This window comes from Vulpes vulpes, chromosome 13 (genome assembly GCF_048418805.1).
Source record: "Vulpes vulpes isolate BD-2025 chromosome 13, VulVul3, whole genome shotgun sequence".
NCBI classification, from domain to species: Eukaryota; Metazoa; Chordata; class Mammalia; order Carnivora; family Canidae; genus Vulpes; species Vulpes vulpes.
The window spans coordinates 158,782,046-158,795,776 of NC_132792.1; the positions used below are offsets into that span (position 1 = coordinate 158,782,046).

General features: G+C 61.9%; 1 protein-coding gene across 9 annotated transcripts in view; it reads left to right on the forward strand.

Annotated features, from left to right (window-relative positions):
• Nucleotides 1–13,731, forward strand: part of NAV1 (neuron navigator 1) — a 244,587-nt gene that overhangs the window by 155,749 nt on the left and 75,107 nt on the right. For 2 of the 9 annotated variants that reach the window (XM_072733473.1, XM_072733476.1), the window contains exon 1: nt 8,454–8,638. The exons of the other annotated variants lie outside the window; for them this stretch is intronic. In XM_072733473.1, coding sequence (XP_072589574.1) covers nt 8,484–8,638 — 155 coding nt within the window. In that variant the 5' untranslated portion in view covers nt 8,454–8,483. Of the gene's footprint in view, nt 1–8,453; nt 8,639–13,731 lie in introns of those variants that run through there. 9 annotated transcript variants of the gene reach the window in all.

Consider the following 13,731-nt stretch of genomic DNA (forward strand, 5'->3'; position numbering starts at 1 on the left):
GCGGAGGGCAACTCCACGGGGCACCGCCTCCTGGATTTTCTAGTAGCACCTACGGGCACAGTGACTGCGGGTGGGTGGGACACACAGCCTTGATCATAAAGAGGGAAGTCGGAAGGGAAGGGAGGCGTGGAGTCTGCTTCCTGCTCCTGGCCCTTGAAACACCCCCGAGTTCTTAAGACACAACAGTGTTAGCACTGTACGGTCTGTGTGGGGTTAACTTGGATCGCAGTGGCTGTTCCAACCCACCGGGGTTGATGCAAGGTTGGAGTGAGCAGGTATTCCGGAGGGGCGGCTGGATGTGTGCTCGTTGCCGTGGCAACTGATGCAGGCTGAGGCGAGGCCCCTCCCCTCGTGTGTCCTAGTAACCTACAATTGAGCTGCTGGGGTTTTCACGGAGTTCGATGACATACAGTTTGGTCGACATCAGGATGGATAAGGGGTTGAGGAAGCCCTCGAGAGGGGTTTGGCTCCCCTCCCCCGCCACCTCCCCCCGCAGCAGCCCTGCCCACCTGCCTGTCCACCTGTCTGTCTTCTTTGTCAGCTCCCTCCTCCTTTCCCCACCTACCTTATAGTCTGTGATCAGCCAGCTGGCCTCAGCTAGTGCCTGGAAATTCCGTGCAACCTGATATTACAGAAAGACCTTAAGTGTAGAAGTATGACAGGCCTGGGTTCGGATCCCAGCTCTGAGGCTTTGGGAAAGCTGTAAATCCATTCAAGTGGGCATAGTTGTATGGGCATAGGATTCCTATAAGGATGTTCTAGAATATGTTGTGTTAATACACTAGGTTTGCAGCATGGGCTCCGTAAGCGTTACCTCCCTCCCTGCTCTTGGTTGGCTCCTAGAAAATTAAAGCAGTAAAGGTCCCAAAGACCATCTGCAGGATGGAACTTTGCCACCTGGGTGATGATGCCCAGTTGCCCAGTCGTCTGCCAATCCCCTGCTTCCAGGAAGCCTTCTCTGATTCATCCCATGGTTACATCATTGCTGTCTGACCCTGGATGGTCTTGGAACTCATGTGTATGACTTACACCGCAGTCGCTTGTGCCTTTTAGGTTCTCTAACAATTGCATAGCATGTGGGGCTTACAAAACACTAATGTCTCATTACCTAATTTAATCTTAAACCTGAATTAGATATTCTTTCCCCCACGGTGCAAGTGAGGAGATTGGAACGTGGATTGCCAGGCTCACGTAACTTAAAAGTGGCCGCACCAGAGCAAAACCCAGGCCTTCTGACTCCCGTGTCCTGGGCTCTTTCTGGTTACACCCCTGCCCCACTGGGTGTACCATGACGCCTTGCCCTCTGTGCGCCGTCCCCGTGCCCCCTAAGCCTCGGAGCATTTCTGGGGCAGGGATCACATGCCTTCCACTGGAGTGGGAGCTTCCCATGGACAGAGACCCTGTTTTCTATTTTTTCAGTGCCCAGCGGAGTATATTCTCAGGTCATGCTATTGACTGGCTAATGAATCATCGTCAGGGACCCCCACATGGAATGCCCCAAAGTGACCTCTCTATCTTGCAAGACAGGATCTTGCTTCGGAGAACCGCAGAATAGCCACCTCCAGGAGCTCAGGGCCATCGGCAGAAGGGCCAGAAGGAGCAACCCAAGCCTCTGAATACAAGTCCTTGTTGACGCCGGCTCAAAGGCTGGGCTGTCCCAGGATGTCCACGAGGGGCCAGCTCTGGCCTCTGGGCAATCAGATGTCTCTGGCCAGGCAGCAAAAGAGACCATTCACTGCAGCTAAGTAAGAGAGGCTAGCAGGCCAGGCAGTCAGACTTACCCACTGAGCTTGCACGGGGGGTGCCCCGAAGAGTCTGCAGGACTGGATCACTCCTGCCTGTGTATCGGGGTGAAAATGGGACAAGCGCAGTTAGATGGATAAAGGTCTAGATTAAAAAAAAAACAAAAAACAGGCAGAAAGAGTCGGGCCCAGAGAGACCCAAAGCACGCGTCTACCCAAGAGATGGGCATTCACTGAATATGCAAGACGGGGTCGTGGGAGATAAGGAAGGAGGGGGGGGGCACGCGCCGCAGATAAACAGCCAATGCATTGGTGCCGGGCGCGCCAAGGAGGGGACGAGGGACACAGACGCTGTGTGAGACCCATCCGGACACGTGTGGGAGGCGCCGGGTACAAAGAGGCTGTGTGTGCACGGATCCCAGTGGCAGAGGGCGGGGTGCAGGGCTGCCGGCGGGCAGGGGCGCGTTAGCCACCAGACGGGCGCGAAGGGTGCCGGGAGGCCCGGGGCCCTGCTCTCAGCCCAGGGCCTGAGCCACGCCGCCAGCCTGCTCTTCCTGCGCCCCGTCCCTTCGGCTTGGGGGCGTCTGCAGCCCGAGAGGCAGGGACACGTCTCCACCTTGACCTGCCCTTCCTCCCCACTGGCCACAGCTCTCTTCCCGCTCCTTCCCCGGCCCTCGCCTCCCCGTCCCCTTTCTCAGTGTCCCAGCCACCCTGAGCTTCGGAGTCGGGCTTCCATCCCGGCCCCCATGGCTCTGACGACAGGGGCTGCCAGGAAGGCCACCGCCGACGAGCAGGGGGCCCTGTGGCCGGCCCGGGGCAGGGCCTCCAGCACTGGGCTCCCAGGACTGCTGACGTTCCATCGACGGTAAGGAAGAGGAGGGACAGGGCTGATCCTCCGCCGTCGCCGGCCCTTGCTGGGCCTGCTGCCCGGGCCCTTGCTGGACCGAACTGTCCTCAGGGGATCCCAGTTTCCCGGATTTAGCCGGAGCAAAACGCCCCCCGGGCGAGGCTCCCGCGGAGAGATCCTGCCCTTCCCCGCCCCGAGCAGCTGCCCCTGACGCCCAGGAGGCAGCAGCCAGGTGGCCTCCTGTGGCTCCACCGGTGCCTGTGGTCAGTTTGCCGTTCTTCAAGGGCAGGTTGGCGACGTCGATGGAACATTCTGGAGTCCAGCTGCCCTGGATTTAATTCTCCCGTTGGCCACTCACCACCTGCAGGACCTCGGATACGTTAAGTGGCCTCTTAGGGCTTCATCTCATTGTCTGAAGTGAAAGGTGATGATGCCTGCGTCGGGATATTTATTCACATGTTTGATAAATACCAGTAGAGAACCTGCTGTACAGGACGTCTGGGGATACGGCAAGCGCACAGAACAGACATTGTTCTTAAACTCGTATACGGAAAAGGGACGACAAATAAAGGCCCAGTAGATTAGCTGGTGCCGGGTGCCATAAGGAAAAGAGGCAGGGTAAGAGGCCGGGAGCGCCGGGGAGGGCGCCGTTGAGCTCCGGTGGTCAGGGAAGGCTTCCCTGGCAAACCGCACGCACGAAGGCATGTGCAAAGGCCCTGAGGCAAGAATGGGCATGTGTTCAAGGAGCTGCAAAGAGGTCAGTGCGGCTGATGCAGAGTAAACGGGAGAGTGCTCAGAAGTGAGATCAGGAGGTAGCCAGGGGCCTGGCCATACAGCGTCTTACACCTCAGGGTGAGGCCTCTGGCTTTTCTTCTAGCCAAACCGGGAAGGTTTCAGGGAAAGGACTGAGTGATGAGGTCCAACGTGTTTGGTTCGCGGCCCGCCTGGCTCCCACGGGGAGGGTCGCTAGGGGAAACCAGGGGGACCCTGGAAGCCTGGAGAGGAAGGTGCTACGATAATCTGGGCCAGGGCAGGGGATGGCTGGGAGCAGGGGGCGGTGGCCGCTGAGAGGGTCCGCGGGAGGAAAGGACGGTGCGCTTCTGGAGCCTTCCCGAAGCCTGGGGGACCTCCTACTGGAGGGGGGAGCTCCAGCCCCGCTGTGGCTGCTGGGGCAGTGCTGTGGTCTCGCAGTCTGGCTTCTGGCCTCGGGGAGCTGAGCTGGGGGGCTTTTGGGTGTGCACACACACACCCGCCCAGGGAGACTGGCTGAGGGTCTGTGGGGTCCTTCTGGGACCCTCACCCCTTCCCATCGCCCCGTGTGCCCAGAGCCGCCCGGAGCCCCGAGGTTCAGGTGATGGCCGGAGGACGCCAGGCAGGCCTTGCAGGCCAGCAGCTGGCTGTGGGGCTGTGGGGCGCGGCCTCCTCTCCCGGGTGGGCCGAGCCAAAGCAGGTTTCCTCAGAGGTCCTGTGAACATTTGCGGAGCCCTAACCCGGCGGGGCGGCTGGGCTGGTCCCGCTAGCTGGCTCGGGTGCTGCTCCAGAGGCTTCTCGCTGGGGCCCCGCCGCCCCTGCCGCACCTACTGCCTCCAGCGCCCCATCTAAATGCCCCCCATGCCCACCCTCCAGGCCGCCCTGGGGAGGGAGTTGGTGAGGGGGGCGCTGGCTGCTGGCAAGCCCTGGGGAATCGGGAAGCCCAGGTTCTGCGGGGGACCTGGAGGAGGTCACTTTCTTAGCCCCACTTCCTCCCTGTGAGAATGAGGGCCTTGAACCGCAGGAGCTCGGCAATTTTTTTCGGCTCTGACATTCTGGGTTATGGGACCACAGGAGGTGGCTCAGTCCCAGGCTCCCTGGCACCTCCTCCGGGAAGGACCTGGAAGTCGTGAGGGAAGGTACCGCCTCAGTAGGTCAGGAGCAGAGAAGCCCACGGGGTAGTGCACAAGGTCCTCCTGGAAGCTCAGGCCTCCCTGAGGAGGCAAGAAATCCACTGGATGAAATCTGTTTTGTTTTTTTTTAAGATTTTATTTATTTATTCACGGGACACAGAGAGAGGCAGAGACACAGGCAAAGAGAGAAGCAGGCTCCCTGCGGGGACCCCGATTGGGACTCGAATCCCGGGATCCTGGGATCCCGGCATCACGACCTGAGCTGAAGGCAGACGCTCAACCACTGAGCAGCCACCCGGGGGCCCCCAAATCATTTCTAAGAGACAGTGATCCCGAGCCTGGGACTAACGTCACGGCTTCCATACCTGTGTACAGTGACACCTGCCTTACCTTAGAGCATTAGGTTGTTTGTAAATAAAATTAGAGTCACGAAAGTGTCCCCACAGAGCCTAGGAATGGTTGTCATAGATGTTTCTATCAAGGTCCCACCAGATGATTTCCCCAGGAGTCACTGGGGTCACTGGGGGGGTCTGGGAGTAGGTCCCCACGGGAAAGGGTCCTCCCCAAGTCCTTTCCCGTGCCCCTGTGCCCCTGCGCCCCTGCGCCCCTGGGTTCTGGTCGAAGTCTTTCTCTCCTCGTCACCCCTCTCCACATGGTAGGTGTGCTTTGCTCTGCCTCTGCCACCATGCAGCCAGCCCAGCCTGGCCAGGACGTGGAGGGGTCTCAGGGCTCAGCCTGCACCGCAGAACCCCAACGGAGCCTCTCTGACTGGCCCCGGCTCATGGAGGGCAGACACTGGAACCCAGAAACCCCCAGGCAGGTGACACTGGAACTCAGACCACATGGGCCTTCCTGGCGGGTCTTTCTCTCTCTTTTTGCTTGTGCCTCACTCTAACCGACCCCGTTAACCTTTGAGATTATGGTCAAGGACACAACCAGAGCCTCCCCATGAACTGTCTTTGGATGTTCCTGATGGAAATGGAACGCTGGTCTGGAGGACCTTGGGCCTGGGTTGGGGTGACTCCAGAGATCCTTTGAGGTGTGTGTGGAGGAGTGATGGGCAGGGTATCACCCCCCCCCCCCCCAGGAATCTGGCTAAAAGATCTCATGCATATTAATCTGGGCTCTGCCCTCTGCTTTAGAGATTTCCGCGTCTTTCCTTGTGCCTCAGTTTCCCCTTATAAAGAGCCGCTCTGACGGCCCTGGCCCTGGCACGGGAGACAAATGAGATCATGGCTCCCAAGGACTCTTTGAAGAGAAGCCAGAGGAGCACAGGGGAGGCCTATCTGAGATAGATGGGCCTTTTTCCTCTCTCCCTCTTTGGCTGGGTTTTCTCTCTGGAAAAGTGCCTGACTCCCAGCTCCCTGTCAGCAGGTGTCTTCCCCCTCCACCACGTGCCTGGGCTGTCCCCCACTCCGTCTGTCCCCGGCCACAACTCTGCAGCCTGGGACCCAGAAACAAGAGCTCAGAGTCCCCCAACCCCCCCAGCACTCCCGGGATGCCCCCCCCCATTGTCGTCAAGGCAACGAGGCCACCTTGCCCCGCCCCCGGTCTGCCACACCCCGGTGATGGGCAGGGTCAGGGCCTCTTCGAGGCCAGAGCTGGGTCTGCTGACAGGGGAGGTTGTGTTTTACCGGCTTCCCAGAAGCCCCCAGACAGCACTTGTCTTCAGTGCTGCTGTCCAATTACCCAAAGTGCTTTGACCCATTGGCTGAAAATAGCAGGTGCTAATTTGCATGCTATTTCTTGACGTGTCTGGGACCCTGCTCCTTCCCCTGTAAAAGCCCCCTGGGCCCTCCCTCCACCAGGCAGAGAGGTAAGTAGAAGGTAGAGACAACAGGGCAAGCCACTTTCCTCGGGCGGCGGGCGGCAAGGAAAGAGGAAAGGGAAACCCCAGATTCTGCGGGCTTCCAGCAGTTCAGGAGCGGGTCTGGAGATCCTCTAGCCCAGACTCCCCTTGGTGGGGGTGGGAGGATGAGGACAAAACTCAGGAGCTGGGAGCTCCTCCCCTGTGCCCAGATGCTGTGGGGGGTGCGGTGCCGCCAGGGGTGGGGGGCAAAGGAGGACGGGCAGGCTGCCTGTGTGAGGAGGAGGGATAGGGCCACATGGGCTCTGCAAGGCTGTGAAGGGATGTTCTGGGACAGCTCAGTCCCTGCCCGGCCCTCCACGTTAGCAGGGAGCCTCACCTCTGTAGGTCTCCCCTCCCTCCCTCCCTCCCTCCCTCCCTCCCGTTAGGCTCTGCCCTCAAAGCCACAAAGGAGGAAACCTTATGGAAAATGCACAGCTCGATCTGGGGGGAAAACATCCCCTGCTGGTGACATTCCTCTGGCTCAGACAAAGTCATCTTACTCAGGATGCTGGCTGAGGCTAAAGAGAATCCCTTATGGTGCGTGTCACTCTAAGCTGTTCCCCAGATGACCCAGGCCAGCCCCAGCACAGCTGCGCACGCTCACCCTCCTTAGGGTGGTGGTGAGGAGGAAGAGCTGGGACAGGGGTTCCCTCTAGGAACACCGTCCTGGCCTGAGATGGGTGAACATGCTGGAGAAGACCACCTGCCTTGCTCTGAGCGCCCTCAAAGCAGGTCTGCTCGGGACCCGGTGCACCTTGCCTGTGCGTCCTACCACCCCAAACCACTTAGCGTAGAGTAAAGGGAATAAAAATGGACTTGCCCCCACCACACGCTACGGGGAAGCCCGAAGCACTGGTGCTGGGATCACTGCAGTGCTTTACTCCCCGGGGATCTCCAAGCATATGTGGAAAACTTGACCACAGTAGGCACCCTCAGAATCAGACCCCTCTCGGACTCAGGGGGACTCAGGGGCATCCGGGACAGAGTTCCCTCTGTGAGCTCCCCACCCCCCAAGATCCGGTGGTGGATGGTGGGTGTGGAGCTGCAGCCCCAGGTCAGTGGCCCCAGGAATCAGAGGACTGGAGCCAGATGGGCTTTTAGGGAGAAGGGCCATCCCCAGCGCTCAAAGCACCATCCAGACCTCCTTACAGGCTGGGGAGCTGGGAGGAGCTCGGGAGTGTGCATCTCCTCTGCATGAACTTTTGTGCAAACAGGCCCAGAAAGCTAAAGGTGCTGAGGCGACCGGCCTGGGGGAACACCTAGGGTCTCTGTGTGCAGCTGGATCACCCCAAGCCGCCCAGACACCAGAGACCTCTGCTGCTCAGTGGCGCCCTGGCCCCCTTAGGTCAGTCCTGGGGTGGGGGTGGGGGCTTTTAAAAAGATCACTGCTGTTATTTTTCTTGCTTTAAGAAACTGCAGGTGTCATCTGTCTTGTTTGTAAAACGGAGTCTCTTGGGTTTGTCCGGATCACACTGGGATGGGGACCTAACCTTACGCACTCAGCCCCTTCCAGGGCCGGGGGAGGCTGGGGGAGCTGGGCGCCTTGGTCAGGGCCTCTGTGCAGGTCTCCTTGTTTGAACCCGGAGAGTTAAGTGCTCAGTGGGGAGCCCTGCTACTGGGTCCCACTTCGTTTTTCTTCTTAAAACTAAAATCCTTCTGCCTTGGGATCATCTTTCTTCTTAGGCAGCTGCAAGTGTGTCCTGGTGAAGGCGCAGACCCCTGCACGGTGCAAGGGGCTCTTTCCCCCGGGCCGCCGTCCCCTCCCCCTCCGGGCACACCTGGCCTCCTCTGCATTCCCTCACCTGGGGAAGCCCTAGTGCACCCCCCCCCGCCCCCAGGTGTGGCACTGGGGAGGGCACACCTTGCTAGGCTCCCCTCCCCAGCCCTCGGGTGCTGGTGCTGACCCGGGCTCCTGCAGGGCCCGGCCTGGGGGGGGGGGGGGCAGGCCCGGGAGGACGCCCTCGCAGCACCCGCCGCCAGCCCCGGGGCTCACCGCGAGCGGCCCAGGTGGAGGTCGGGGCCCCAGCCCGGGGCATCTCTGGGCGCCCGAGGCCCCCGGAAGGCCGGGCTGCGGCGGCTCTTTGTCTACCTGCTCCGGGCGTTAAAGAGCCCGCTCCCCGCCTGCGCGGCCGGGGCCCGGGAGCGGCGGCGGCGGCGGCGGAATGGGGCTCTGTCGCTTTAAGGCCAGCTGGAGCCGCGATGCGAGCGGCGGCGGGGCGAGCGGGCGCGGGGCCGGGCGAGCGGCGGCGGCGGCGGCGGGGAGGATGCTGCGGCCGCGCCTGCCCGGGGCGGGGCGCTCGGCGGATCGGCCCCGCAGGTAAGCGCGGCGCCTGCCGCAGTGCCCGGGCCGGGGGCGGGGGGCGGGGGGCTGCGGCGGGAGGGTCTCGGCCGCGCCGGGGAGGACTGCAGGCTCCCGGGACCCCCGCGACCCCGAGCTGCCCGAGCTCCCTGAGCTCCCCGAGCTCCCCGGGCTCCCCAAGTCCCCCGAGCTCCCAGCCCCCCCAGCTCCCCAGGCTCCCCGTGACCCCCCAGCTCCCCGAGCCCCCCCAGCTCCCCAAGTCCCCCGAGCTCCCAGCTGCCCAGGCTCCCCGTGACCCCCCAGCTCCCTGAGCTCCCCGAGCTCCCCGGGCTCCCCATGACCCCCGAGCTCCCAGCCCCCCCAGCTCCCCAGGCTCCCCGTGACCCCCCAGCTCCCCGAGCCCCCCCAGCTCCCCAAGTCCCCCGAGCTCCCAGCTGCCCAGGCTCCCCGTGACCCCCCAGCTCCCTGAGCTCCCCGAGCTCCCCGGGCTCCCCATGACCCCCGAGCTCCCAGCCCCCCCAGCTCCCCAGGCTCCCCGTGACCCCCCAGCTCCCCGAGCCCCCCCAGCTCCCCAAGTCCCCCGAGCTCCCAGCTGCCCAGGCTCCCCGTGACCCCCCAGCTCCCTGAGCTCCCTGAGCTCCCCCGGCTCCCCATGACCCCCAAGCTCCCTGGGCTCCTCAAGCTCCCCATGACCCCCAAGCACCCCCCCCAGTCCCCTGAGCTCCCCAGCCCCCCCCCCAGCTCCCCAGGCTCCCCGAGCTCCCCGTGACCAGCTCCCCATGACCCCCAAGCCCCCCCCAGTACCCTGAGCTCCCCAAGCTCCTGAGCTCCCCAAGCTCCCCAGGCTCCCCAAGCACCCCGAGCTCCCCCAGCTCCCTGAGCTCCCCAAGACTCCCCGAGCTCCACAAGCCCCCCTGAACCCCCCCCCCGAGCTCCCCATAACCCCCCAGCACCCCGAGCTCCCCGAGCCCCGCAAGCCCCCCCCCCCCCCCCCCCCCCCCCGCCCCCGAGGTCCCCAGGCTCCCCAAGCCCCCCAGGCTCCCTGAGCATGGAACCCCCTCAAGCGTGGAGCCCCCTGGGCTGGGCAGGCATCGGGAGTTGGAGGTGTGCGGGAGTTGGAGGTGTGCATGTGGCAGGACCTGGGCCCCCGAGAGGGCCAGCCAGGCGCTGGGGGCTCCAGAAACCGGGCCCCAGCTGAGACAATGGCACAACTTGATGGAACTTGGATGGGTGCCACTGTGGGCCCCGGGGGTCCCCGGCCCCAGCTGCGGGGTTCCCTGGAGGAGGGGAGGGGAGCGCCTTCAGCGGGAGGGTCTCCCGATCCCTAAGTTCTGAGGTGTAGGGGGCAGAGGGGTGAGACCTGGGGCGGCAAGGGCGGTGACCCGGCTGGCTGGATTCCTCGGAGGGACTGGAGCCTGCAACTGGTCTCGGGTAGAAGGAGCAGCAGGGGAATTAGGGACCTGCACAGGGGGCCTCCCACCGTCCAGTGCGGGGGTGGGGGGGGTGGGGGGGGGCATGGAGGCTCCCCACTAAGGAGAAGTGAATGTGAACCCAGCCAGCCTGGGACTCTCAGAGCTGACTTGGAACCTGCACCTCCAGGGGAGGATTAGGAAATTCCAGCAGCCAGAGAAAGAGAGCAGAAGCTTTCTGGTTTTTTGGGAGCTTCCCACCCCAGTGTACACACTCCCTCCCCTCAGCCCCCCCCTGACTTGGCTGGCTGTAGGGAGTTGGTGGAGGTTAGGCCAGACGCCTGATGCTGAGACCGCTCAGGGCTGCACTCTGGAACCTGCTCTGCTCCCCCGTGGTTCCTTGGGGCGTCCAGGCACTTTCCAGGGGCTCCACTGCAGCTCTGCATGCCCAGGCCTGGGGTAAGAGCAACAGATCCCGGCAAAGCCCGGCAAGGGAGAGGCATAGGCAGCCCGGGGAGCCCTCAGGAGCCCTCAGGAGCCCTCTGAGGCTCCAGCTTTGTGTCCCCTCCCACAGTGGCACAGACTGCAGCCCCTCTGGAAGGCCACTCGGCTCCTTTGGACCGACTTTGCTAAGGTGACTGGTGGGATATATCTTTAAGAGGAACCAGTCTATGAATAGATCTATTTAGGGACCTCTGGGGGCTCTTCTGGTGAGATATTGGGGGTGAGTCCTGAGACTCTGGGTCCTGGAGAAGGTAGAAGGAAGGGGCTGTTCCTAACCTTGTTCTCTCCACTAATACCACTGCCACCCCAATTCAGAAGCTCCTTGAGGTCCACACAGGGAGCACCCAAGCAAGATTGTAAGTGTCACTGAGCCAAGATGGACACTTGTTCTTTGCCCCCCTCAGCACTGGAAGATGTGAAAATCCTTTAGTTGGCTCCAGCACCCTTTCCCTGAGCCCATCGCCCCTTCTTCCCTACACGCTGCCTTTTCTGGGTTACCCTATCATTTCTTTTGAATTGCTTTTCTCTCTGCCCCATGGCACTGCTCCACCCCACCCCACCCCACCCCACCGCACCCAACTCCACCCCACCCCACCCCTGGAGACCTGAGCTTTGTAGACTAAGCTCCGTGCCTATCCTGGGGCATAGCTGCTGAGTACTCACCTAGCTCCTTCCCAGAAACAGACTCCTGGGCAGGTATGCCAGGGCGGGACCTGTCTGCCTCAGTCCAGGGGGAGGAGGAGGTCACCTTACACCCGCGCAGCCTGCTGCCTGCTAGCGTGGGGCTGGGTTGGGCTGCAGTTGCCTCTCTACCCAAGCCCAAGACTTCGAGGCCCACTGCTGTGGGTAGGCAAGGAGAGAGAGGATGTTGTAAAGTGGAGGTCAGTCCTCAAATCACCAGAGTTCAGATGGAAAATTTAACTACGCTGGCTGCAACCCGCAGAGGGGAGCTTAGCCCAAGACTTGGCTCTGGGGACCGCTCAAAACCTTCCCTGTAAACGATGCTTGATTGGGGCCATCGGGGGTCAAAGAGGTGCTTGCCCTTCGTGGGCAGGTTCCCGGGAAGCTCCGAAGGAGGCAGCGTGGAAAGGCTGCGGGGTGTCAGGGGTACGGGCTGGGTGGCTTCGCTGGCCTGCAGCGTCTCCATAACCAGCCTGGATGGGTTGAGCTGTGACCAGCCATGGGCCTCGGAGCAGACGCCGGCCTTCCTGCATGCGTCGCCCAGGCGGTCCCCCCGGGACCCCTGTCTTCCCTGCTTCCGAAATGCGTCCTCAGAGGCTTCCAAGCGGGAGGCGCAGGGTGCGGGCGCCCATGCCCTTCGCGTCCCTGGATTCCCTCCCAGAGGGGAGCCCTTCGCTGGAGCCTGGGCGCCTGGGCGCCGGCGGAAGCAAGACCTGCTCCCAGCACCTGCGTCGCTCAACCGCAGAGCCGCCGGCAGTGGGACTTCGGCTTGGCGTGAAGCCAGCCTCTGAGAGGACCGAGCGCGGGACGGCAGAGCCAGTGAGCCGCTGCCTGTACAGGCTTTGCGGGGCGGGCACGCGCGGCGCGGGCGGACCTCGTGGGCGGACCTCGCGGGCGACCCACGCAGGCGGCTCAGGCCCTTCCTGCGGGGCCCGCGGAGCTCCGGAGGCGCGAGGAGAGGTGCCGGCGGCCGCTGCGCTAAGGGACGCTTCGCGGGTGTGTCCCCGTGGCCCGCGTCCCGGCCAGCCCCTTCGCCACGACAGGAGGCTCTAAGTCACCCTGTGCCAGGGGCTCCACGTGCGCTCCCGTGATCCCCACAGCAGCCGTGCGGGGGCTGCGTTCTCGTCGCCCCATTTCACAAATGAAGAAACAGAGGCACAGGGAGGCGAAGCCTTCCGGTCCAAGACACGGAGGCGGGATTTGTCCTCACACCTAGCTCTGCGACTGCGCCGCTGTCACCAGGTTATTTGCACTGACCCGCTCTAGGCCCGGGGCCACTAAGGGCTGAGACGCAGGAGCTGAGCACATCTGAGGCCTCAGCAAAGGCCCGTGGGTGGCCTGCAGGTCTGGGAGTGAAGCGGGGAGAGCCTGGCCTCGACGCTGCCGGCCGGTCGCACTAGGGCCCCCTGGGCCTGGTGACCTCACAGAGCTTGCGTGGCCTCGGGCCTCAGCTCCCGTCTCCATAAAACGGGCCTAATTCCTGCTCAGTCTGCCTCACTGGGAAGAGCGAGGTGCTTTCAACAAGTGGCTTTTGCAAGTGATTCACTAGCGAGGTCCCTGCCGGGCGGTAGGGGCCCTCCCGGATTCTTCGGTTTGTTTTTTCCCTTCCGTTTTGCAAGGACCCTAATGAGGCCTCTCAGAATAATAGACTAAATAACTTCCTGACTTATAACGTACTTGTAATTTTTTTTTTCGTAAATTTTCTCTCTCTTTTTAAAAATAATTTATTTAGTCTTAAGAGACCCAGAGAGGCAGGGACACAGGCAGAGGGAGAGGCAGGCTCCCTGTAGGGAGCCCGATGCGGGACTCGATCCCAGGACCCCGGGGTCACGCCCTGGGCCGAATGCAGACCTCGACCACTGAGCCACCCGGGCGCCCCAGATTTTTTTTTTAAATTCTTAGCTGCTCATCTCCATATTTCTATTCAGCCCCAGTTCTATGCTAACTTGGATGCCGTATTTATGCATCCTATCTTAATGACAATTGCCATGAAAACAGACCACTTAAAAACAATTATTTTTTTAAAAACCCACCTTACTTACTCAGCTTTGTGCCAGCCGCTATGCTGGGTGCCCGAGAAACAGAGCCGACCGTCACGGAGCTAACGTTTATTTATCTGTTCACATATTCAGCAAACGGTAGCGAGCAGCTCGCAGATGCCCGGCCCGGTGCTGGGAACTGGGAGTGTGATAGCGATCAAGACGGACGTACCAGCCTCTGCCCTCAGGAGGCCTAGAGCCTTCCAGCGAAGACAGATCAGTGCAGTCAACAAGCGCCTCGTGCATTGTGGGAGGGGGAGTCACGCAGGACCGGGCAAGTGTGGAGAGGAGACGGGCTGCAGGGGACTATGACGCCACGTCAGATGCGCGGGAGGCGGAAGCAAGCAAGGAGGGGCTGCAGGTTAAGTGGTCGGGGCGGACCTCAGGGAAGATGGCCTTGAAGCAAAAATGAGCGTTTTCCGGAGGAACAAGAGCTCATTTGAGGCGAGAGGGAGGAGTTTCCTTCGGTTGAGAGGGA